Raw genomic sequence first — 22,333 nt, 5'->3', positions numbered from 1 at the left:
AGGGTTTGAGGAAGTTGTCCTATTTTTCCCCAGGTACAGAAACAGTGAAGTTTTCTGGGCATCTATGGAGAATATTAAGGCAGCTGTGGAAGAAACGAGGAGACATCCCTGAAAGCCACTTTCCTCTGGTGGAAAGGATTCTCCAAAAGGTACTTTTGCTGCCATGCTACATTTCTGAGTGTCTCCTAGCCAAAACCATTGCTTTGAGCTAAATAAAGCAACTTCACAGTGAACCTCAGGCCTTCTCCAGAGACAAGCATTTGAAAGGCTCCACGTTTCAGGTCTCCTGGCTGGAAGGTGAGGTGTCTCTGTCTGAAACCCGGCAAGCGTAGGGAAACAGCAGCACAGGACCTAACTTTGTGACAGGATTCCTCCAAGAAGGAAGGATTCACAGAGAAGGCTTTTTCCTTAATGCCACACGCACCAAAAGGGTTGGGTTTGGTCTTGTGTTAGGCACTGGGTAAGTAACAGCCCAAGGTTCTCACAGGAAGTGCTTCTTCTGGTGAAGCCACACCTTGAGTCCTGGGTTAAGTTTTGGGGCCCTCACTCCAAGGACGCTTGAGGGGGTGAAGTAGGTCCAGAGAAGGGCAACAAAGCTGGTGAAGGTCTGAGAACTGATCTGATGAGGAGCAGCTGAGGGAACTGGGGGTGTTTAATCTGGAGAGAAGGAGGCAGAGGAGAGACCCTCTGGCTCTCTACAACTCCCTGAAAGGAGGTTGGAGCCAGGTGGGGCTTGGTCTCTTCTCCCAGGGAACAAGTGACAAGATGAGAGGAAATGTCCTCCAGCTGCACCAGGGGAGGTTTAGGTCAGGTATAACAAGAAACTTCTTCACTGAAAGGCTTCTGAAACACTGGACCAGGCTGTCCAAGGAGGTGGTTGAATCCCCATCCTTAGAGGTGTTTAGAAAGTGAAGAGACTTGGTGCTGAAAGCCATGGTTTAGCACCAGCTTCCCTTCAAGATCTTTACAAATTCCAGTTACACCCTGGCACATACAAATTGTTTCTCCTCCACAACACCAACGCCCTTCCCTCTCCCCGAGCCTGTGATTTTCCACTCATAGCTGTGCAGCATTACCAGCTGACCATAAAGATCTGCAGAGGGATATCTAATCATCTGCTAAGGAGCTTTCCCACGTAAAACCTTGATGCCATCATTAGTGCTTTTGGCACTTGTGACATTGCAGATGAGCTACACTGGATGACAAACCTCGGTGCATAGGTTATATGGTTAATTCAACAAGCAAAGACTTCAGGATGGTATTATTTCCCCACCCCCCCAACAAATTTATTTACCATTAATTCACATCCCTGTGACCTCAGCTCAAGCATACCACCTCCTACCTAAAGTTGGTTTTAAGGTTAATATATCTGCTCAGGTTTTAAGGGGAAGGTTCTCCTTCTAAAGGTGTTACTGTGTCACATCCACACCTCAGGCAGAGCCAGAAATATCTTCGGGGGGGAGGGGGGGAACCAAATTGCTGCCTTTGCAAGTCTTTAAGATGTGAAGGGCTGCTCTGTCTGGGCTTTAATGGAAACACACATGACTGCACAGCAGCGGTGGGGGGATTTTTTCCTTTGATCCTCCTAATGAGTGGTATTTTTCCGGAAGCCTTCGACACAGCCTTGCTCTGTTGCCACGCACCCCTCCCCGTGAATATTCATTAGAAATTATTCAGCTGCCCATTATTCCAAAGGTCCTCCTGACAGGAATCCTCTCCCCCCCCACCTTTTGGTGCCTGTAATGTATGTGTCTCCATCTGAGCTGTCTAGACTCCCCGCATCATCACTGCAGACAAGCAGGCACTTCTGAACCGCAATCCCTCTCATCTCTTTCAGCTGTGATTCATATCCGAGCTGTTATTTTCTTTGAAAAAGGGGAATCTGGACCTTTCACGCTGAGGGAGGCATCCAACCCTCAGCACTGTGTTTCCACAAGTTTCCCTGGTTTGTTTGGCTTTTTTTGGGGGGGGTGGGGGAGGGAAGGGTATTTGATTTCCCCTCATTATTCTGGCATACAGCAGGAAGAGAGCAGGAGGCAGATTTCTTCCTGCCTTCGGGATCCCTCAGACTAAGCCTGGCTTCTGAGGAGTAACACGGGCAGCTTCAACTTCCCTGACCTCAGCTAATTCTTTCCTTCCCTCAGCCTACTCAAGATGATTAAGCAAAATACTTGGAAGGAAATCAAAGCCTTAAAAACGCAATTAGAAGTGACCATTTTGTTAATACGAGCGTTCACAACCCCAAAAGTCAAACCCAAGACCTTCCTCCGGCTGCACCACGCTTGTGGGAAGAAAATCCATTGTTAGCAGCTCTCACAGGCTTTTAACAAAGAGCCCAAAGCAGCAAAACTTAGGAGAACAACATCTCCCCCAGCCACTGGCACAAGCAATGCCTTCCACGGGGCTCAGGTTTTCCCCACACTGTTCCTGGAAAAGGAGCTGAGGACATACTGAAATTGGCAAACCTCACACCAGATATTGGCTCCTGCAGCTGGCCACGGGTGACTTAAAGCAGGTATTCCTCACCCACCAGAGGGCTTATAAGGCAAGTCCACACCAGGGTCTGGATTTACCTGCCAGAAATCCTCCTATTTGCTAACAAAGCCTCTGACCTAAATGCATGAAGCTTTTATGGGCATGAAAAAAATAAAGAGAAAAAGGGAAAGAAAAAGGGAAAAGAAAAAGGGAAAAGAAAAAGGGAAAAGAAAAAGGGAAAAGAAAAAGGGAAAAGAAAAAGGGAAAAGAAAAAGGGAAAAGAAAAAGAAAAAGGGAAAAGAAAAAGAAAAAGAAAAAGATTAAAAGAAAGAAAGAACAAGAGAAAAAAGGCTATAATCTCTTGAGCAGAATGCAGAACAATGAAATCATTTAAGATGATCAAAATAATAAAACAAGAGGTTATTTTTCCAGGACCCCTTTTCCATTTTATCTATTTCTACCCCAACATGATAAACCTTCAGAACTGACATTAACTTGGAGAGAGAGAGAAATGTTTCTCTGCCTGAAGAGGGGGGGGGGGGGGGGGGGGGAATGAAATCAAATACACTTTGAAAAAGCAGCAGCAAAGGTTCTGGGTCCTGCCACAAAACGAAGACAGACCAGATGTAGGCAAATACCTAGCTGTACACATTTAGGAAGAGGTCTAATTGCTGTCATTTAGAGCCAGCAATTCCCAGCTCCAATAAATGTCCACTTTGGGGGGCGACTCCAAAACAAAACCATGCACCAGATACGAAAGGGGTCACTCGACCACGTTTTAAAGGATTTTATGTTCGTTTAGGAGACAAGGCTGGGCTCTCTCCGAACCTTAAACGTCCATTTCGTTCTGCAGCTGCGTCCTAACCGCTTCACCTCGGGGCAGCGCTGCTGAGGCGTGGGGGCCGGCTCCCGAGTCTCCCCTTTTAGGGGCTGTTTCCTCCATCGGGTCAACAACTGCTGATTTCTGGAGCGGGCCGAGCGCTGGGCGTTGAAAGGAGGTTTCAGAGATGAACTGCGAGCCAGCACCGCGCGGTGGGGAGCCCGGGTGCCTCCCTCCGCGCTGCGCCTTGGCGCTGCCGCTTCCCTGCGCTCTGTGAGAAAACAACACTCACCCCAGAGCGAAGCGGCCCCGGCGCTGCCTGCCGGCGCAGTTTACTTTAAAAACGAAGGGGTTTTTTTTCCTGGTAGAAAGCGGAGGTATTTTTACCCGCCGGGGCGGCCCCGCCCTGAGGGCGGCGCGGCGGCAGGCCCGGCCGGCTCCTGCCGGTTCAAACCGGTTCTCGGGCACAAACAACCCGCCCTCCCCTCTGCCGGCTCGGGCGGCTGCCGGCCAGGGGCTGCGCTCGGTGGTCTCCGCGAGGGCGGTGAGGAGCCCGCCCGCCTTTCCCGTACGCACCCCGAGGGAGAGCGCTCCGCGGCGAGCAGCCGGCCCGCCCCTCGCCCTCACACCGAGCGGGGAGGGGGGGATCTGCACCCCCAACACAGGCACCAAGGCGAGGAACCGAGCCAGCCGCCTTGCCCTTACACACACAGGGCCGGGGCCTCCCAGCTCTCGGCTCACAAAGGCGAGGAACCCGTCCGTCCTTCCCTCTCTCACAGCGGGCTGAGGCGGCCGCGACCCAGCCGCCATGGCAGCCGCCGGGCCGCGCCGCGCTCCCGCCGCCGCCAGCAGAGGCGACCTAAAGCGGCGGATTTTCAGGGCGAGATAAAAATCTCTTATGCAAGGCACATTTTTAATAGCTTACTCTAGAGTATACAGATGAGGTAATGCGAGCTGGCGGCCTCCCCGCAGCCGCTCTGTCAGCAGCTCGGCGGCGGCGGCGGGGCCCGGGCGGAGAGCGCGGCCTGGCCTCCCGCCGGGCTGAAGGGCACCGGCGGCTGCCGCTGGTGCCCGGCCCCGGGGGACGCAGACACCATTTGCTCGCCAGCTGCCAGGAGGGCCGAGATCGCGGAGCCACAGATTGTCTTTCCTTCTTTCTTCCTTTTATTTTTTTTTTTTACCCTACAGAAGGCTCCGTTTCTGCCTAAACGCGACTGTGTGTGTATGTACAGGTCGTCTCTTCCCATTCTGAGAAGGTATGAAATAAAGGTTTGCTCTCTGTATTTTAATCTGTTCTGCACACACACACACACACAGAGGAAAAAATAATCGCCTCTCCTCTCTTCAAAGCTCTCTGAACAAAAATTTCTGCCTGTGTTCAATTTCAAGAAACTCGATACACTCCCAAGGGTGGAAAAAAAATAAAACCCACGTCGAAGAGGATGGTGTAGGTTATATTTAGATGAGAAGCAGCAGCACAGGCTGACAGGAGCAGAAACACAAGAAAGAACAAAGTGAAAACCCTCGACAGTTGGTAACAAAAACCTGAGAATATCTGAGGTGGATTTTTTTTTTTTCCTTTTTAAATTTTCCTGTCCCTAATTTACATTTCCCTGCACAGACAGAAACATCAAAGCAGCACACAGCCTTATCATAGAATCACAGAATTGTCAGGGTTGGAAGGGACCTCGAGCATCAGCCAGTTCCAACCCCCCCTGCCACGGGCAGGGACACTTAGCGCTGCATCGGGTTGCTCAGAGCCACATGGGAACAAAAGGTAAAAGGAGGTGGTTCACCTGACTCTCACAGGGTTGACTGTTGCCCTGGTGCTAATCGATTCCTGGTTTATGCTGGGTTCAATTTTATTATTATTCTTTTGTCTTAAATCTTAGCCTAAGTTTTCTTACCATACAAACAGGAGCATGCTGACCCTGTCATCCTACCAGAGCAAAAACCTCCAGGTGATCTCTAGGGTGTAAAACTGATGTGGAATCATTTAACACCAGCAAGGGCCGTCTCACCGGCTGTTAAATAATACAGGGCAGGACAGCTACATTTAACCTCATTCTTGCTGATTTTTCAGCTGTCCCCAGCAGAGGCACCTCTCAGACCGCTCAAAAGCCCTGCATCCCGTTCTAAGTGATTCATTGCTTGCTGGCAGACAAAACCGAGCGGGAAAGAAGAGAGGAAGACAATGGTAGGGGGAAGGTCTGTGTTATGTAATGAAACGAAATGAAATTCACTTGTTTCTACTTTCACTTCGCTTGTTTAAACAAGGCTAAGAAAGTCCCCAGCAGAACAAAACACACTGCAGCCTCCACCCGAGGTTGCAGGGAGCCTGGGTTGGGTTTTTTTTTTCCCATGATTAAAATTCTCTTGGCAGTGTTTTTCATCAGTTTATTTCAATATTAAGACACAGAAATTAACACAGAGGTGTTCCTTTCCAACTGCAACTCGTTGCTCCAGAATTTCATCACAGAGCCATCTGAAATGAAACCCAATCTCTTAATTACTTTATCAAAGCCTTGCTCGCTTGTCATTAAGACCTTCCAGGACAACTGTCACAACTCGCCAAGAGTCCCTTTGCAGACAAACTTCTCCCCATCACTTTGATTCCACACCACAGCAATGATGAGGCACCCTTAAAGCCTGGTGAAAATGAAGTCGCTTCAGCTCTCAGGCTGAAGGTTTCAATTCTCTTTTACATTACAAGTCAGAAGAAATTCTTCCTCTAGTAAGTCCTCCAGCATCAGACAACCGAGACAGCACTCTCAAAAATAAATTAGAGAAGGCAGCAAAAGGAACTCTGAGGTCACTCCTCTGTAAATTTACAGACACACACACACACACATGTCTGCAGTGTTCACACTTTCATATTCTGGACATCAAACACTTCAGCAAGATTCTGTAAATAACTTTCAATCCCATCCCAACAGGCTCCTTCTGCCACGTGCCCAGTTTTAAGAGCACAAGGTCCCCGCTGCTCGGTGCCATGTGGTTCAGGACGTGGCTGCAGCAAGGCTTTAAAAATAATCACTAACACATGGAACAGCGAGGACCACGTCAGGCCTTTTGACATCACAAAACTGAACTGAGAAGCACAACACCTCCACAAGCAGCCCAGAAAAGATCCTCTGCTACCAAAAAAAAATAAGGGTTGTTGCCTTTTTTTTTAAGTTTCCAGGAGGTAGGGAAGGGCATAAACAAAATCTGGTTTGCTTCCTATGGGATCACACAGCTTCTAGGAGCATTCAGCTTCTTCCATGACACAGTACAGAAAGTATGTTTGCTAATGTATCATTTGTGGTACACGTTTGAGTCAACAGAACAGAGAAAACAAAGCTGCTGCTGCTGCTAAACCCAAATATCGTTTGTGAGGTTCTTTGCTCTTTCAAGGTGATAAAACAACCCCAGTGACCCTTTTCCATAAGATGGGTGGGGAATGAGCCAACCTCACATTAAGATATGCAAAGGCCTCAAATCCACCAAGTCCTGCTCAGCTCCTCACCATCTGAGGACACAGCTCCCACCAAAGCACTCCCAGCCAGCAGCTCCCCCACTGCAGCCCGGGGGCAGCTCCTGCGAGGCCGAACACAGCCAGGAACAGCCTGCTCCGCAGAACAGGGCTTGTTTTCACCGTGTGCTTTTTGGTCTTATCTTCTCAATTACTGCAGTGCAGCTCCCACTACAAATCCCCTGCCTGTGCAGGCCTTCAAAGACACCTTTAAAGCATATCTTAGCCAAGATCCAATGCAACAAATTCCAAACAAAGGACTTGTTTCATGTTCTTGAAGCAATCTGCAGAGCATCTTTCCTCGCATTGCTGCCCAAGAACATCACCTCCATTTAACAAAAGTCACGTTTACTTCACACAGCTCTGAAGACCACCAGGAACAAAGCCCAAACTTCACCACCTTTCTGGGCATTTTTCACCTGAAGGACATGCACAAAACCTTCACAGCTCTGACTTCCCCGAGGCTCCAGCATTTGTCCCCGAACACTCACAGGAGCATCTCTCAGTGAACACAACTTGGTTTGCCTTTTCCACCCTGCCAGCTGAGACAAGCAGAACAAGCCTGGAGTGACAAAGTTCTCCAAAACATACCAATTGCTGAAGAATTCAGTGTCACAAAGACCTTCATTAATTTCACAGCATCACAATATTGGCCATTTCCACTTAGGATTTCAAGTTTGCTAAAATCCCCTGAAAAATGCCATGGAAACTGCAAGGAATCCTTCTTCTTCAGTCAGTAACAACCTGTCCTTAGCTGTTCCAATCCCACTACAGAAATGAGTAATGTAGAGGGGAATTTGCTAAACCAAGCCAGGAATGACCCAGAATTTATTACCCAGAGTATGGGGACGCAAATAAATTTCTGCCTGCTCTAGGTATGTGACAAAAATTGAACAGAAATTCCACTTGTGCTTTAGAAGGCTTCAAGGCCAGGTGGGGTTTTGCTTTCCCAAGTAAAAGACACGGTTACATGTTTGTCCAGACCCAATTCATCACCTAGAAACACGTGAAACTCCTTCCTGATCCTTCCAAACGCAACACACTCTCCACCAGATTCCATCCCTCGCTCTCCTGAACTGCAGTTTGCTGCTCTCATAACAACACATTGCGGTGTTTCTTTCCCCCTGCTCTCGGAGCATCGTCTGCTTTTCCATTACTACAGCTGGAAGCTGCCAAGAAAACGCAGCCGCTGCTTATCTTCTGATTCCATCCCAGAGCTCTGCTCCCCTGGGATCACGCTCAGCCCTCTCAGATGCACAGCAGTGTTTCATCCTGTCTCCACAGCCCCACAATGACATTTTCTACAGATTACGACTTTCTTGGCCTCCCTCCTGGCCGTTCTGCAACAAGCAAAGGAGCACCACAAGAGGACTTTGTTCTGGTTTGGGGATTTTTCCTTTTTCAAACCTCAAATGTAAGGAAGCCTCTTTTTCCGTTCCTCTTCTCTAGGGTTTCTTGGTTTGGTTTTGCTGGGAGTTGTTTTGGGGTGTTTTTTTTTTTGGAGACCTTTGGAAATCTCACCACTTTTTTTTAAAGCTGTAATAAGTGTGAAAATCTCTGACAAAGGGTTGTCATTATCTAAGTGTGAAGATCTCATTGAGAGAGAGGTGTTAGGAATAAATAAACAACCCTTTAAAGAACCTGAAAGTCATCTCTGATACTCTAGAGGTGCTTCTCTCTCTCTCTCTCTCTCTCTCTCTCTCTCTCTCTCCACCAGTCAAGACTGGACCTGGATTTCTAAACCCAGGAGGAGAAAACAATAATTAGAAGCAGCAAATAAATCTCTCCACAGTTCTTTGGACATTGAGGGGTGGGGAGATCAGAAGAGGAGAAATTGATTTCCTCATCTTCCTTCTGCACATGCACCCAGTGTTAGCCCACCTGACCTTTCCAGAAGGTCCAACGTGCATTCAGGGAAGATCTACGAGAACAATCACCTGGATCAGAGATTCACCAGTGGTAAAATTCCACTTACAGTCAGAACTGAATGCTATTTACCACACCTCCTTACTCAAGGAACACTTAAAATCTTGGGAATGTCTCCAGCTCTGCAGACCCTGCTGAAGACCAGAGCTCTTCACCTCTGTTTTTTGGTTCCCGCTCTTGGGGTGAATTTACTCATAAAAAGCTAAATGCAATCCTTTCAACATGAATTGTCAGGCAATCAGAAGAAACCCAGCAACCAGCTCGAACCTTCTGGATTTTTTCCCCCTGTTTGTAGTTTCTTAAGCCTGTGGCCATTCAGGAACCAGGACCGTGGGCATCTCCCCAGGAAATGCTCACTTGAATTGATGATTTGGTAAAAATTCCTCCAACTTTACAATTTCTGCTGCGAGGCAACAGGGGGAAAAAAATTGGAAAGGCAACATGGCAACCCTTTAAATGTTAGTGGTGATGGGGAATGAGAGGAAATGGAACAGGACCACTCGTCATTCCCAAAGTATTTGAGTGTGTCCTGTAAACAGCAGTTGACCTTAAAATCCGCTCTCATTCCCTCACTTGAGCAAATACAGAGTTGCCCCATGCCCCATGCACATGGGTGGCAGCTGGGGTGCAACAAGACCTCCTGGCTGTGCATCCTTTGCCCAGCCCGACAGAACACTGCCCACATCCACCACGGGGAGTAAAGAACAACAGCACCAACGTTCACCTCGGACCCATCTTGTGCCAACTCAGACTCGCCACATTTCACAGCACTCTGCTACACCACCGACTTGGTTACCAAGCGCCCTGCACTTCCACAGCCCAGGCTCACAGCTCCTCGCTGTGCCTCAGAAAACAACTCCCAAAGCCCGCTCCGCGCGGTGGCTCCAGGTCAGGCGAGGATTCACAGAGGCCTTACCTGTCACTGCTGGTACTGCTGCTGCTGCTGATGGAGTCACTGCTGGAAGATCTGCTCCGGGACCCGCTGCCGCTGGGGGAGCGGGTGGGCCTGGACGCCTGGCTGGCCAACCGCTGCGGGGACTGGGTCCTGGACTGGGACGAATGCGGCGACCGACTCCTGCTGTGCTGGTAATTCCTCTCCGGCCTTCTGCCTCGTACCTCCCGTGTAATCTCATCCCTGTAGATATCCCTGTGTACCACGCTGGGCAATGTAAACTGCTCCCGGGCCCTAGGTTCGTAACGGGGGTCATGAGCATCAAAACGGTTTGGACTTCGGCTCCGAGAAGTGTAATAGAGCCCATGTTGTAAGGTCCGCTCTCGAGGGTCTCTATAGTAATCCTGATCGTAATGTCTCGTCCGATCAAATCCTCCCGTCCCCCGCTCATGGTGTCCATAGGCACTATGTTCATAAGCACGCTCCCTGTTATCTGAAGCCCTGCATGTGGGAAGGGGGGAAAAACACGGCATCAGAACGGGGCAAGCACGACTGGAAGCCAAAAAAAGAAACCAAACCAAAAGAGAAACAAACCCCAAACGAAAAAAAAATAAACCCCCCAAAAACACAACCAAACAAACTCATGCAAAACATTCACGTCAGCACCGAACTCCTCCTTGCCACCGCTTCTCCACTAAACAGCAACGACCTGATCAAGCCAACACTGACACTTAAAAACAGGTTACTCGACTCCAAAGTTATATCGGTGTACAAGAAAGCTGAGCAATCTATTTTTTTGGGGGGGTTCTCATCACAATATCAGGCTTTCATGACCAGCATCTTGCCTGCACAGGAAAAGAAAATGAATATAAATATATAATATATATATATAAAATACTGCTTTCCAGTGCAGAATCCTCAGCTGAGTTGTGTTTGGGGGTTTTGCTTTTTGTGTTTCATTTCAATTCAGTAAGCAAGACAAAAAACTTTGTATTTGCAGACATCGTAATTAACTTGTTGGGCTTTGGTTTGGTTTGGGTTTTTTATGCCTCCATTTTTGCTTAAGAGCTTCACAGTTTATTATTCAATGTTTCTTTCTTCCCATGGATTTGGTAATCAGTGAAGCTCCTCTGATTATCCTTCTGCAAAAATGGCACCGCCAATGGGGGCTGAAGCCATGAAAGCCTCCGTGCAAAGCATGACCCAGAGGTAAGAAGCTGCTTTCAAAAGGGGTAGCATAACCCACGAGAGATAGACCCAGAAATTGAGGGGGTTTCTCGTTGCTGTTCTAAAATGTTTCACCCTCTTAGAGGGAATTTGGCTTTCAGCAGGCTGCTAGGCTCAGTTCTCACCACTAAAGGAACATTTTGCTTACTCAGGTCAGGATGTTTAAGCTGCAAGAGCGCAGCCCCCCAAAAGACACTAAGACCCTACCCAAGGAGTGTGAACGGAATTTCTCAGCTGCTCTGCTCTCTGCAATCACTGAATTTCACTCTCTACAGAATCTCAGTCTTCCCTCTTAAGTAGCTAAGGTCCATTTCCTTCCAGTCCTTCAAATATTTTGGGTGTCAGTTAAGACAGGCTCTGTGCCCTGAGGAAGTTAGTTCCATCTCTCAAATAAAGAGAGAGCAAAACTGGCAGATGAAGCTAACAGAACATCGGAAACAGTTTCGTGCTTTAATTCAGACCAGTACCAGGTCGGTACCTGTCTGGGTTCTCTCTGCAAAATGGCAGCTGGAGAAGGAAGGATCCTACTGAATGGTTAAAAAAAAATCCTGGCAACATTCTAACTGTGTCAGGGTAGCCAAAGTTAATTTCAAAATTTAATTATCCGGCTTATGAAGGACATCTCAACCTTTCTTCTTTCAGCCTTCTCTCTCGGATTCTTCCCTCAGAATCAATTATTAGTCACTTCAATCCCCTGAATCCTAATAACCCAATTCTGCCTCGCACTTCCTCCTCCTCTGCTGCATCACAGGGCTGGTTTCTATTTCAAATGGCAGAAGTATCTCAGGTCTCTTTATAAACCCAAAATGAGATTTCTGAATCTTTCTTTTTTTTCCTCGATTAGCATCTCAGGAATTTCCTTCCCTTCCCTCCGCAATGAATCACTCGATCCTCAACCCTTGAAATAGATGCATCCTCTGCTCTTAAATTATAGCTCATTTTCAAGCTTTCTACAGAGCTAGCTCCTGTTTCACCTGCTTTTTTTCCCCCCTCTCAAATTACATATAAGAAACCACCTCAGCAGTGCAACAGAATGTCATTAACTTCTCTATCTGCTCAGAATTCATTGTTGCCTTTCTCTGTTCATTATTTCTCTCTCGCAACAATGGTGTTTTGAAAGCTATTTCAGGACCTGGCACAGAAACATCTCTCTCTCTCTCTCTCTCTCTCTCTCTCATTATCTTTTTTTCCCCCCCTTTTGAAGGACCAAGATCAACAATTTCATAAACGATTGCATTTAGCATCCTACAAAGTGTTAATCAGTGAGAGCTGATTTAATGAGGGAAGAGAACAAGCAGTATTTTCTAGAGGGTTACTGCTATATAGCTGACATAAAAGAACAAAGTCCTCATCCGTGAGAAGGACACAGAAGACAGACAGAGGAGCTAGCAGAGCTGAAAATCTAAGGGCTACAGTGCTTTTTTTTTTTTGTTGGATTTATCTATTAGTACTAAGGACTACTGGAGTTAGTGGAAAGAGAAGGGTTGACTCGGGTTAGGAGAGGGGCTAATATACACAGGGCAGGACATACCAACCTTTTCCAAGTGTGGAAACACGACCTATATTCCCAATTAAATCTAGGGAGAGAATTGTGAACATAACTTCCCCAATTTTGGCCCCTCTTACAGGGGTAATCCACCTTCTTAATGGGCAAGGGTGTCAAATGATATTTTTAGATGAACCAACAAGAAAAAAAAAAAAAAAGAAAAAAAAAAAAGAAAAAAGTGGAAAAAAAATGTTTAAAAAATCTTAGTGACAAGGTTTAAAAAATTTTTTTTTTTAAAAAAATATTAAAAATTTTGAAAAATGTTTTTAAAAAAAAAAAAAAGGGAAAAAAAAAACACAAAGAAGAAGAATATTATTAAAAATTCCACTGGAAGGAAGCAGTCCCAAGACTGAAACCGTAACTCTGAAACCCCCAGGACTTCGTTCTTGCGACTGTAGGCACTTAAAAATAGATCCATTATTCTGAATCTCCAGCCCTACGTCTGAATGGAGCAGCTGGCAGCAGGTGGCCCAGGGCAGGGCAGGGCAGGGCAGGGCAGGGCAGGGCAGGGCAGGAGGGCTCTGATCGCTGCTGGCCAGCAGGCATCCTCTAGCCGCCTTTGTAAGCATCCAGCCCCCGGCACTGTTCGCTGGCGTTATCCACGAACTGGTGTTGTTACGCACCACGTCCTTAGCCAAAACTAACTCTTTAGTGTGGAGCAGCAAAGAGCTTTATGGTTTGGTTTTTTTTTTTAAGAGGCTAGATAGTAATCCACTCCCCATGGCTACTGGCGTCTTGACTGTATACCATCCAATAAATTCAAGGCAGGAGTTCTTATCCCAGCATTAAAAGAGCAACGGAAAAAATTGGAAAGCAAACAAAAGGAAACAAAACAAAAGGCTATAATTTCCAAAATTTAGTAAGTGTCCATCGGCTCTTTTTTTTTGCCAATACCATCAGAAAGAATAAATCCCAATCACTTGGAAATGATGTAGATCCAAAATGGAACCATCACATGCTGCCTTCGGTCTTCTCCATCCAAGCGTTATCTCCAGGGCTAAGTGGTGTCTGTAGAATCCAAGGGGCTGCATCATTAAAAGTCTACTAGAAATTTTTTGCTGACAATCCAATTAACATACCAACTGCGTACAGGGAGCAGTGAGAGCTAAGGCAGCAAGCTTTCACAGCATTCTAGGTTCTAGTATTCCGAAGATACTCCACAGAGAGCTTCACCACATGTTGTAGAGTAAGATAGCTCCATCTGGCAGCAGGGATACATCCGAGCAAGGCCTTAATATTATCCAAGAAATGGAACCGTTACTTCTAGAACAGAGTAACTCCAATCTCGATGCTGGCCAAAGGAAATCTTCCATCTTAAAACCACCTTATTTCAAGTGTAGATATCCAACCAGCTGCAGAACACATCCTCTATGGATCCACAAGGTACCAGCCACTGGGATAGAAATCACTTCCGTTTCCAACCCAAAATAGGAAACATAGATAATTCCCAAAATTTTAAATCCATCTGGGGGCCCTAGATACGAGTTTGTGTTTCTCACCATATCAAATACAAAATACCTGCCTAGAGAAACCTTGGAACTTACCCATCAAGTCTCCGCTCATAACGTCCTTCCCGTGCATGAAGCGATGGTGGGGGGCCGTAAGTGGGCCCCCCACCACCTCCTCTGAACCCAGAAACCTCTCTACTACGAGATGCTATGGAAACTGTATCATCCAATCCCCGAGCAGCACTGGGAATGGTTCCTGGCTCATTATAATCCGTCCGTAGGTCTCTATCTCCCATTTTGTTGACAGAGTTGTGAGCTTTCTGCGCACTTTTGATGTCCACGAAATCCACAAACGCTGCCACGCCGCCCTCCGACCCCCTCTTGGGGAGGATTTTGACGCTTTCCACACGTCCATATCTGCAGGGAAAGCAAAGCAGAGCAGGGATGTTAGTGCTGGTGGGAAAAGACCTCCATTTCCTTTCATTCCATTCTAATTCATTCCATTCCATCCCATTCCATTCATTTCCATCCCAATTCATCCCATTCCATCCCATTCCATTCCATTCATTTCCATTCCAAGTCATCCCATTCCATCCCATTTCATTCCAATTCATTCCATTCCATCCCATTCCATTCATTTCCATCCCAATTCATCCCATTCCATCCCATTCCATTCCATTCATTTCCATTCCAATTCATCCCATTCCATCCCATTTCATTCCACTTCATTCCATTCCATCCCATTCCATTAATTTACATTCATTTCCATTCCAATTCATCCCATCCCATCCCATCCCATCCCAATTCATTCCATTCCATTCCAATTCAATTCAATTCATTATTTCATTCTTTATTTCATCATTCATTTCATCATTTCATTTTTTCACCCCCTCATTTCCTGTCCTTATTTTCATGATTTCATTATTTTATTTCGTTTCATTATTTCATTTCTCTTTTTCCCCCCCCATTCATGTCATTTTTATTCATTCATGTCATAAAATCAACACCTCGACCTCCCCACACTGCAGTCTCTGAGGTTGGAAGATGTGATTTCCAAAAAAATAAAACAAAGGAGGAGGGGGAGGGGGGGAAAAAGGGCATTTAAACTTTCCCTCATTCCATGTAAAACTCCTCTCTTTTGGTTTGCTTGCCACGAGATTGCCCTTTTTATACCAACAGAGCAACGGCAGCCAAAGAAAGAGAAAGGTATTCACAATTAGGGCAGCCCCTCTCATTTTTTAATCTGATGAGCAAGACATAATTAAACCAAAACTGTGTCACAACAAGTGAAAATAAAGACATCCCCACCGTTCCTTTTTCAGGGAGAAAAAAACCCAATAATGACCTTGACACAGCAATTCCACTACTCTGATCTATATTTAATCCATTCAGCACTCAAACAAGAGTCAGATCGTGCTGAGGATCGCTCTGATCCTTGCTCCCGATCCCATTTATTTACACCAGCCTTGCAGGATGCTTCAGAGCCGTGGCTGAGCACGGGGTGCTGCTGGGGTTCAATTTCCCATCCCCTGCTGTGAGATTCAGGGGTTCAATTTCACGCCCCTGCCGTGGGATTCTGCAGCTTAGCTTCACACCCCCGCCCCGCAACAGGCAGGCTGAGGACAGCCCAGGGGAATGTGACACCACCCTGCTTAATGCATGTTAAATAATTGCCACACAGTCACTTAGGGAGGAGTAAATGTCTGCGTTAAAAAAAGAAAAACAAATACAAACAAGCATGTTTGTGCACAGAAGAAAACAGGGTGGGAAAATGGTTTTAAATAACCTGCATCAGCTGGCAGCAGAAAGGATAAAATGGGAAGTGTGAACGCTGCATTGGTTTAAAACCACCAAGAGCTGCGTTTTGGGGGCTGGTTTCTCCCAGCCAGGAAGATTTTGAGCACTAATCCGTGAGAAGAAGAGGCAAAAGCCCAACACAAATAATAATAAAAACCCCAACACTGCTCAAGAAGTATTTGTAAACACACGAAGGAGGATTGCAAAGTGACACAGGCAGCACGGCACAGAGCAGATGCGAGACCTTCAACACGAGAAGCTGTTTCCAGCTGTACACACAGGAGAATAGCACCAGGACTGCCTGGCTACAGAGCACACACTGTTAGAACCCACACCTGACTCTGCTTTTCATACTCAACATTTCATCACTACTGGATGACTAACCCTTAAACACCGCCTGAAAACCTGCTCACTCCGCCCTGACCTACTACACTTTGTCCATGAGCTGCTTTGGACTGAGATCTCATTTTGCTCTGCTCCGTACCCCACCCAACACACTGCACTGTCCTTGAAGGAGTATCTTGCAAAGCACCTCTCACATCAAAAAGCACCACAAAGGGGGTGTTAAATCTCCAGAGTTTCCTAACCCAAACTGGTTTGGGTTTTGGGGGTTTTTTATGGTTGTTGTTCTAATTACAAGTTGCCAAGGAGCAAATGATGATGAAAGGCACTGCAGGAAAGATGCTGCTTGAAGTTTGTGCTCTCCTGAAGCTATGGTTACCTGGCCTTGAAGGCAAGATGTAGAAAGAGCAGAGAAGTTGAGGGTATGATTAATGAAACTGGTGTGAGGGAAAAAATGGCCTAATTGGATGTGGCAGATGTAAAGAGAGCAGAAAGAGGAAAGGGAGAAGGGGGAAGGAAAACAGGGAAGAGCCTATTTGAAAGAGAAAAAAAGTTCATGTCATGGATGAACATTACAAAGACTATGGTAAATAATTAGATATCCTCATTAGCATCCCCCTCTAGCACAAGTTTCAGTTCTCTACAGACAACAAAGGGAAGCTGTGACAGGCCAGAGCACTCCAACTCTCACATCCACTGAGCAATGCTTCTCAAGCACAGAGTTAACAGTAGAGGCTGCTTAGAGCAGAGCCTGGCCTTTTGCTCACTGTTTACACATTGTTTCTGCCAACACCAGCCTGTACTTTGTCTGCAGTCTTTAGGGGGGGAGGGAATTAAGTGCATCTTAGCACTACTCCAAACGCCTAACATCCCAGCTGACCTGACTGAAGCCATCACAGCCCGTGTTGTATGAAGACAAGCTGTGAGGGGCTCCCCTCTCACCACCCTTACAAGTCTTTTATTGCCTAGTTCTGAACTCTTCACACATAGGTAGGTGTTAGTGGAACATACTCATGGACCTCAATTATTTTTGTCTCTCTACAGAAGGTCCAGATTGTGTCAAAATGTTCAAATATTGGAGCTAACACTGCCCAGGAAGCGCAGAAGGTACAGAATATTGACACTGTGCACTCCTTGGGTACCAACAAAATCACCCAGCAGATGCACAGAGCTCCTGCAGCCAGAGCTGACCTGTCACACTGGGCACAGTGGAGATGAGCTGTCATGAATTCAAACATTAGTTCCTTTTTCCCCCCCTAAATTAGAAATGGATGGGGGAGGATCCCACTGTATCCCACCACAGCCACAGTCCTAAATCACCCTGCTTGCCGACAGCATTATCCAGATCCATAAACCTCTGCCATGCTTTGGTGTCCTGCTCTGTCCCCTTGACGAGCCCCGAGGATCATCTGTGACAATCCTCTTTGCTCCAAGTGCAGGAGGCAGGCAGGGGGGAGGAGAAAGGAAACAGAAAGAGGGGGATGAAAGGGAACAGAAAGAGGAGGATGAAAGGGAACCGATGAGGAGAAGGCTCTGAGCATTGTGGGCCAGCTGCTACGAGAGGAAGGGTTGCATTTTCCTTGCCCCAGTGCGGTGCTGTGGTTACACAGAGCCCCTCTCCCCCACCGTGCAGATTCCTCTGTCTGGTGAGCCGGCCCAGCCCCACCCGTTGGCATCTCTCCGAGCTGCTCCCGACTTGGCAGATGCTGCCGGGAGGAGGAGGAGGACCGCAGCGAAGGGAGATCTGCGGTACTGCATCAGCAGACAGCTTTGCTGCAGCAGAATACGTTACAAGATTGAAAAAAACCAACAACACAACAACTGGCTCCCTTCTGAAGGGCCGGGGGAGGAGAGACGGGACAGCGCCGGGATAGCGCCGGGATAGCGCCGGGATAGCGCCGGGATAGCGCCGCGCTTGGGATCGCACAGCGAGGCAAGATGGAGGCGAACGCACTCCGCGGAGCAACCTTTGTGCAGAAGCTGAGGGCTGGGAAGAGAGGACAAAGGACAAGGGGAGGCATCGCCGAGACCTTTGGAAGCGTTGGCAGTGCAGCTCCTCTCCAGCCCTGCCTCGCAGGGGCTCTACCTGGCCTCAGCCTTTTCCAAGAAGGGCCTCGTTTCACAACCGCTGACGGGAAACAAAGAGCTCCTCCTCAGCTCCCGCTACGCAGACCCCAACCAGAGCCAGGCTGTGCAGTGCCTCTTCCCCTCCGAGCCGTTAATCATTAGCTCCACATCCAGAGGCTGCCTTTTCGGAGCAGCGGAGACGAGGCCGTGTGAGAGCTGTTATGTCACTGTGCCCCTCCAGCAGGCACAGCACGGCCGCAGCACCAGGCTGTAAACACAGCTCCAGCAGCCCTCGCCGAGGGAAAAGCTGCTCGGTAATCACTGCTCCAACAAAGCCTCCCTAATCCAGCTTCCCAGACAAAGCAGAGGAATTCATAATTTAAGCATTATCGGGTTATTCACTGCAGATCAAAGCACCTCTATAATCATGCAGCTGAAATGTCTCTGGGCTCTTGGCATGGCCGCTCGGCATGTTCCTGTCGCTCTCCAACCCTTCCTCCTCCCCAGCTCTTCCTCCCGTGCGGGCAGACAGCGCAGCCAGGTTGGGAAACGCAGCCTCCGCCAAGGCGAGCCCGGGCTGGTTCCTCTTCCTCACTAAAAGTCATCCCTCACCCTGCAACCTTCCCTACACAGGGGTCCTGGCAGCCTCAGCACCACCGCAGCTCCATTTCTCATTAACCATTTCGGCTGGCTGCTTGCTCCAAGCGCTCCTTTTGCTGCACAGCCTCAGCTGTTCCCAAGCAAAAGCCTCTGAAACAAAGAGCGGACTGGGAGAAAGCCGGGCAGAGAACGTGTAGCAGGCAACTGCAATCACGTAGCTGCAGCATTTTATAACCTGACTGGGATCTTTCCAGGATGCTATGCCATGCTAGGAAAAGGTAGGTTGAAATCGGGGAGATCTGCCTTTAAATTCCACATGCCTGCTTTCTCCTGCTGAGCTCCCCCCTGCCCGAGCTCATAAAGACCTCTTACACCCTTTAACCGTTTTCACCACTGCACAGTTCTGCAGGTCAGCTACACCCCAGGCTCAAAAGCTTCCCCATATTTTTCTTCCCAGCTGGCACAGTGCCAGGCTCCAGGTAGTGCTGCACGCAGGGCACGGTGCGAGAGCCAGGAGGAGCAGGAGGGTTTGTGCTCGCTCCTGCCCCGCTCGTTACCAGCATGATTTGACAACATGTCCTGATACAGCAGCAGGACACTGGATTATTTTGGATCCTCTCTGACCTCAGCCACCTGAAAAGCAGGGCTGTCTCAGTGCCAGGCTCAGCTCCTTCCTCCTCCTCCTCCTCCATTATATAAGGCAGCAAGCCCCAGCCTGCTCTGTTCAGTGAAACGCTCGCACAGCTTGAAGCTCCCCTTGGCCAATCACATTCCTCTTGCTGTTATTTCATAACAAAATAATGTGACCTGAAATAATACTTCTCCAGATGTCTGCACCTCTTCTCCTTATTCTTAACTTCAGACCAGTCCCAACAGCCCATGCTGGGGGCTGCTCCGGTCCTGATTTCCCCTGCACGAAGCAGATCTGCTCCAGCCAGGTGGAAATGCAAGTCTGACACTAAAGCCTGAAGCTGCCAGGAAGCAGTTCCCATCACCAGCTCCACAGGGCTTCTTAACCAGGCTGACCAAGATCTGTGGAACCTCTGCTGACATCAGTTCTGCTGTCATGGACATTTGTTTCATGGTCTAAGCACGCAGTCCACCATTCACAGATTCACAGAATGGGTTGGGTTGGAAGGGACCTTAGAGATCATCCAGTTCCAACCCCTTGCCACGGGCAGGGACACCTCCCACCAGCCCAGGCTGCACAAGGCCTCATCCAGCCTGCCCTGGAACACCTCCAGGGAAGGGGCAACCACAACCTCCCTGGGCAACCTGTTCCAGTGTCCCCCCACCCTCTTTCACCTATTTCCCATCCATATCACAGGCACACTGACACAACAGAAGAGCAGCACTGTGGCCGCCTGTACTGCGGTCTGACTACCAAAACATACTCCAAGGTGCACAGACTGCACTATGGGCTTTGGGTCCCACCACACACAGAGTACCTGGTGCACAGCAGACAGTGAAACCAAAGACTATAGTGAAGTGTGAGCAAGGTGAACATCACCCCAGGTAGTCACAGAATGGGAGGGGGTGGAAGGCACCTCTGGAAATCATCCAGGCCAACCCCCCTGCCAGAGCAGGATCACCCAAGGCAGGTCACACAGGGACACATCCAGGAGGGCCTTGAATGTCTCCAGAGAAGGAGACTCCACAACCTCTCTGGGCAGCCTGCTCCAGGCTCTGCCACACTCACAGGGACAAAGTTTTCCCTTCTGTTCCTGTGGCTCCTCCTCTGCTCCAGCTTGCCCCCAGTGCCCCTTGTGCTGTCCTTGGACATCCCTGGGCAGAGTCTGGCTCCAGCCCTGCACATCTTCATCCCCAGCCATGAGGGCAGCCCTCAGGCTCCTCTGCTCCAAGCTCCCAGCCCCAGCTGCCTCAGCCTGGCCTCACAGGGAGCTGTTCCACTGCCTGCAGCAGCTCTGTGCCTCTGGGATGGACTCTCTCAAGCACTTCCCTGAGGTCCTTCTTGAACTGAGGGGCCCAGAACTGGACACTGGAAAATAAGCCAAGGTAACTGAGATGTGTCCTGAGAGACAACAAACAGAATTCCAGACTCCTGGAAAACTTCATCTCAAATCAACTTTAAGGAGCCAGGGCAGCTGTTCCCCCACAAGCCACAGTGGCTTGGCTTCGCAGGGCTGCCACTCAACCCCACAGACTCTCTCAAGCCATCTCTCAAATGCTTCATGACAAATATGGCCAAGTCCACACAGCCACCAGCCCTGGCCAGCAGCTGAGCTGAAGGGAGGCCAAGAGCAATGTTTACTACGATGGCTCAGCACTGAGGGCACCAGACCAGGCTCTGCGTGGAGCTAGACCACCAGGGCTCTCAGGACAGCAGACAGCCCTCATGTCAGCACACACACAGCAGCTGCAGCTGGCAAGCTGAGCTCTGCCTGCCCAGGGTGCTGGTGAATTCCTCTGAGTGTTTCTCTACTGGACACACACACAGAGCCCTTTGAGGAGCACCACAGCCCCATGCTGTAGCACTCCCCCAAAGGGCTGAACTTCCCTCCTTTAAGTGACCAAACCCACTGGGACGAGGTTACCAGCACCAAGGCTGCCAGCAATGCATGGAGCACTTCCAGAACAAGTCCTCTCCAGAGAAGAGTCAATGGAAGGTACTGGCTGTGTGGCACTGGCTGTGTGGCACTGGCTGTATCATACTGGCTGTGTGGTACTGGCTGTGTGGCACTGGCTGTGTGGTATTGGCTGTATCATACTGGCTGTGTGGCACTGGCTGTGTGGCACTGGCTGTATCATACTGGCTGTGTGGCACTGGCTGTGTGGCACTGGCTGTATCATACTGGCTGTGTGGTACTGGCTGTGTGGCACTGGCTGTGTGGCACTGGCTGTATCATACTGGCTGTGTGGCACTGGCTGTATCATACTGGCTGTGTGGTACTGGCTGTGTGGCACTGGCTGTGTGGCACTGGCTGTATCATACTGGCTGTGTGGCACTGGCTGTGTGGCACTGGCTGTATCATACTGGCTGTGTGGTACTGGCTGTGTGGCACTGGCTGTGTGGCACTGGCTGTATCATACTGGCTGTGTGGCACTGGCTGTATCATACTGGCTGTGTGGTACTGGCTGTGTGGCACTGGCTGTGTGGCACTGGCTGTATCATACTGGCTGTGTGGTACTGGCTGTGTGGCACTGGCTGTGTGGCACTGGCTGTATCATACTGGCTGTGTGGCACTGGCTGTGTGGTATTGGCTGGCCTTAACTGCAGCTGCCACACTGTATTAGACATGGCTAAAAATAAGACAGCTGAACTCCCTCCTTCTGCCTTCCTCAGCACATCACAGAATCACTTAGGCTGGAACAGACCTTTAAGATCATCCAGTCCAACCATTAACCCAGCACCGCCAGGGCACCACTAAACCATGGCCCTCAGCACCACACACAAGGGCAGGGATCACACCACTGCCCAGGGCAGCCTGAGCCACACCTTGACAACCCTCTCCATGCAGAAACTGTTCCTTGTACCCAACCTAAACCTGCCCTGGCACAACATGAGGCCATTCCCTCTCATCCTGTCACTTGTTACTAGGCAGAGGAGACCAACCCCCACCTGGCTACAGCCTCCTTTCAGGAAGTTGTAGAGAGCAATGAGCTCTCTCCTCAGCCTCCTTTTCTGCAGGCCCAACACCCCCAGGTCCCTCAGCTGCTC

The 22,333-nt window shown here is 48.8% G+C and overlaps 1 protein-coding gene across 3 annotated transcripts in view; it reads right to left on the bottom strand.

Annotated features, from left to right (window-relative positions):
- Positions 1–22,333, bottom strand: part of SPEN (spen family transcriptional repressor) — an 81,439-nt gene that overhangs the window by 41,389 nt on the left and 17,717 nt on the right. For all 3 annotated transcript variants that reach the window (XM_054175836.1, XM_054175837.1, XM_054175838.1), the window contains exons 2-3: positions 13,945–14,265; positions 9,652–10,128 (exon numbers count right to left, since the gene is read on the bottom strand). In XM_054175836.1, coding sequence (XP_054031811.1) covers positions 9,652–10,128; positions 13,945–14,265 — 798 coding nt within the window. The remainder of the gene's footprint in view (positions 1–9,651; positions 10,129–13,944; positions 14,266–22,333) is intronic.

This window comes from Dryobates pubescens, chromosome 33, assembly GCF_014839835.1.
Source record: "Dryobates pubescens isolate bDryPub1 chromosome 33, bDryPub1.pri, whole genome shotgun sequence".
Taxonomy (NCBI): Eukaryota; Metazoa; Chordata; class Aves; order Piciformes; family Picidae; genus Dryobates; species Dryobates pubescens.
Note: the sequence above shows the minus strand (reverse complement) of the source record. Positions and strands in the feature narration are given on the sequence as shown.